This window comes from Agrilus planipennis, unplaced genomic scaffold (genome assembly GCF_000699045.2).
Source record: "Agrilus planipennis isolate EAB-ADULT unplaced genomic scaffold, Apla_2.0 scaffold58, whole genome shotgun sequence".
Classification (NCBI taxonomy): Eukaryota; Metazoa; Arthropoda; class Insecta; order Coleoptera; family Buprestidae; genus Agrilus; species Agrilus planipennis.
In genome coordinates, this window is record NW_020438916.1 from 673559 (window position 1) to 677674 (window position 4116).

At 33.8% G+C, this 4116-nt stretch overlaps 1 protein-coding gene across 2 annotated transcripts in view; it reads left to right on the forward strand.

Annotated features, from left to right (window-relative positions):
* Positions 1–4116, forward strand: part of LOC108739195 (homeobox protein 13-like) — a 293972-nt gene that overhangs the window by 141902 nt on the left and 147954 nt on the right. For both annotated transcript variants that reach the window (XM_025973658.1, XM_018472978.2), the window contains one exon: positions 1649–1739. In XM_025973658.1, the coding sequence (XP_025829443.1) occupies positions 1649–1739 (91 nt within the window). The remainder of the gene's footprint in view (positions 1–1648; positions 1740–4116) is intronic.

The window sequence follows — 4116 nt, forward strand, 5'->3', positions numbered from 1 at the left end:
GAATCTCCATAAAATGACGTGTAAAATTACAATTTTTTAAAATTTCAATAACTTTTTAACGGTGTAGTGAATCGATTTGCAATTTTTACAGGAGTTTTAGAATTGAATGAGGAACGTTCTGCCAAATTTTTATTTGTTTCGTAGCATTTTGACATACCTCCCAAACATCCTTAAAAAGAAAATTAAGTATACATTCAAAGTCAAAGGTCTATCTCAAAAAGAGTAACTAATTCAAGTTTAAAAAATGTAATAAACCACCCGTAAAAGGCGCAAAGAAATATACACAAAGTAATTTTTGCGTTTCATGTCAGCGGATTATGCAAATTTACTAAAAGGTGTAATTGGAAACTCGTTCGTATGAACAGGCTATTTTATCTTTTAATTAGTATTTTAAAATTAATCCTTTAATGTTTTCTCTGTGTTTATTTCAAAAAGTCTATGTAAACGTCGTAGGCAACTTATTTTACAATTGTGTTGAAGTATGAAATAAATACGGGCTTTACTTACGTTTTCATCTTGTAAATTTTAATTTTTTTTTATTTAAACAAAATCATCCAGCAAGTTTTTAGATATTTCAAAACTAAGTCATTTTTGAGGCACCAAACTTAAACAAATACAACTACACCTTCAATAGTCCAGTGGCGTAGTCAGGATTTGTCAAAGGGGGAGGAAGAGATTAAGGTAAAAAAATACTGAAAAAAAAATTATCTTAGTATATAAACACGTGTCGTATGTTCGAAGACTCTACTTAAATTATGTAAATGCGTATGATTGATGGTTATAGCTTGAAAAATAGGATAGTTTTGAACCCGATATGTGGCGCTATTCTCTCAAACTAAAGTTTTTCAACGAAATTTTTTTATTGTAGATTTCTCATTCAAAAATACATACAGCCCCAAATTTTAACTTTCCTAAACCCTTACTCTGTTAATTGAGTTTCAAGAATTTGTTTTAGGAAAAATCCACTATGTTAAATGAGTTTCCAAAATACAACCCCTAAATCTCTAAAATGGGGAGTTTTCAAAAAAATCGAATCCCGGGCGAACAAAGTCGCGAGTGACAGGTAGTCTTTATTGAACTGGAAGTGTTTGTCTGTAATATCAAAGTAATTGCCCTTGTTACGGTTATTTGTATGCTACTAGAAAAAGATCATTAAAAAATGTTTTGTCTATCTCTTGGCCTGTACAGGCTAATCTTCGAAACAACTAAATTTATTTCGATGAGACTTCACAGGCATGAAGAAAAGGTTTTCAAGAGTGATCTACCTACTATTTTTTTATTTGTTTTTTACCAGATATTAATCAATGTGTTACTTGGTGTCTCTACTGCGGTGTCTATACCATAGAGTTAACAGAATAGAATGAGTAAACCCATCGGCAATGTGTTTCTTAAGTGAAAAGAAACAGAGAATAAAGGGACCTGATCAACCATCTGTAGCTCTTACTGTTTTAAGCATGCATACTTGATCACCGAGACAGCATGAACTTACCTACTCTAACAGTAATTGTTTCTCACATTCCTCAAGGTGCAACACGATTAAAAAACCTTGCGGGGGTTTCAATCCCAAAACACCCCACGCAATTGTAATAATCTACGTTAATTATGTTTTATATAAAAAAATCAAGTAAGAGAATTTACTTCTTTTTAGGAATTCACTTTAAAAGCCATTGGATTATTGGAGTCTATCCCGCCTCTACCTCCAAGATCAATAACAGTAGCCATTCCCAGTTCTACATCTGGTAAGTACATTTTTAATAATATTTTTAAGGTAATTTAGGTCTTATTGAAGTTATATAAATAATACAGAGACAACTCTGTACATGCAGCTTTTCTCTCACTGTACGTCGTCAAGAAGTACAATGAAGCATGGTGCTTTTAACTTCGAAATATATCATACCGTCAATGTTTGAGTTTTTATTTGTACGTTTGGAATGATAAATCTCAAAAATGTTTTTATTTTAAAGTATCCTTTAAGGCTGACTCGAAATTATCAAATTGACACCTAATAGTGATCTAAACATATCTTCCTGATGTGATTATTTTTCACTGAAAGTTGGTGTTGATCCATCATTTCTAATGTAAGGACGAATATCATGGTCAAAAATATAAATTAGAAACAATACGGTTTTTATACTTTAAAACTTTAAAAGATTCTCAAATCAACTCTACGAAGAGTTTTAATTAAGCTATTAGTTGAAGAAGCTTCTAAATGCGTGGAAACAAACAAACCTTTTCACACAAAACTAAAAAGTTCCCTTGTTTAAATAAATAACAATAACTAGTAAACATTTCACAAAGTTTATTTAAAAACAACCATTGTTTCGATATCGTGTGTCTCTATCAAGTTTGCTTGAATTTTTCTCTGAATATTTATTGTAAAAGGAATTAATTAAATCAGTATGTATAAATTCGAACTTCATTCCAAATTTTATTGTGGAAAAATGGAATGGTGGTATAGTAGCTCCATAGCTAACGAGACTGTGTTACTGAGCCTGTATACGAACATATTACCATAACCTTTACCCATACTCCAAATAACATTGAAATCTTTTCTCAGCACTTTAATTCTAATAGCTTGGTTGTCGAAAAAATAACCATTGGATTCTTCTGCATATTTCTTTGTATATTTCTCTGTTCCTATTGAACTCTCTCCAGCTTCTCAGAAACGCAACCCCGCCCTATTATTTAAAGATCTGGATGACGTTGAAAACTTCTTCCAAACTCTCCAACTGTAGTCTTTTTAGCTTGTTTGTAGGAAGCAACTATTGGATATTCTATACCGCTTTCCTTGTATATTCCTCTATTCATGGTCGACTTGACTTATTATATATCACCATGAAATGTATCCATATTCCAGATTACTTAGAAACCTCCTGTGCAGCTCTCCGACCGTAATTTTAATAGCTTTTTGTAAGAAACAATTTACTGGATATTCTAAATATATTTCCCTGTTCCTGGTGGACCGCCCGTCTTCGATTTTTGCCTATTCCAAAAAATTGATCAGAGGATCTGTATCAAATTTTAGGTGAAAAACAAAATTAAGTGCGCGGATGCATTCCGAGTGTTGACTGTGACATTTGGTGGAACTACCTTGGACCGAAGCAACATTTATCGGTGGTACAAAATGTTCTCAGAGGGCCGACAAGATGTGAACGACGGGAGAGTACCGGACGCCCGAGTATGTCAACAACAAACGAAAACATGAATGAAGTGAAGAAACTAGTACTGGACAATCGTCGAATTACCGTTAGAGAAGTTGCTGAAGACAGTTTTATTTTTTTTACCAATGATTGGGCATGAGACGGGTCGCCGCGAAATTCGTACCAAAATTGCTCAATTTCGACCAAAAACAGCATCGCATTGACATTGCTAAGGAGCTGTTGGACTCTGTCCGCGACGACCCAAATGTACTCCGGATGGTCATAATTGATGAAGAATTATGGGTTTATGGATATGACGTGGAAACCACAGTTCAGTCATCCTAATGGAAGCTGCCGCACGAGCCAAGACCGAAAAACGCCCGCCAAGTTAGACCGAATGTGAAGGTTTTGCGTACAATTTTCTTCGATTGCAGAGGCGTGGTGCATCATGAGTTCTTGCCACGGGGTAGAGCAGTCAATAAGGAATATTACCTACATGTTATGCGCAATTTGCGCGAAGCAATCCGCCAGAAACGCCCGGATTTGTAGAAGAACAAAACTTGGCTTTTGCCCAATGATAACACCCCTACTCACGCATCGTTGCTTGTGCATGAATTTTCGATCAAAAACAACACACTAATAATGCTGAAAAAGATCATAAAAATGATATTTTGAAGTGCTTCGAGGATTGGGGAAAACATTGACATAAGTGTATAATACCTGGTGGGGGTTACTTTGGAGAGGACAAAATAAGTATTCATGAATAAATAAATAACACAGGCCAACGACGAAAAAACTTTTTTAATAATTTTAACTAATTTCTATGTAATTTGGTGTGCTGATTCCAAACAAAATAACGAAAAAGTCGTATCACCCTCCATTTTCACACATTTCAATATTAAATAAAAGTAAATTTTATTAACCAAAATGTATAACAAATATTTTTAACCGTTAAAATATTTTTATGTTGACAATA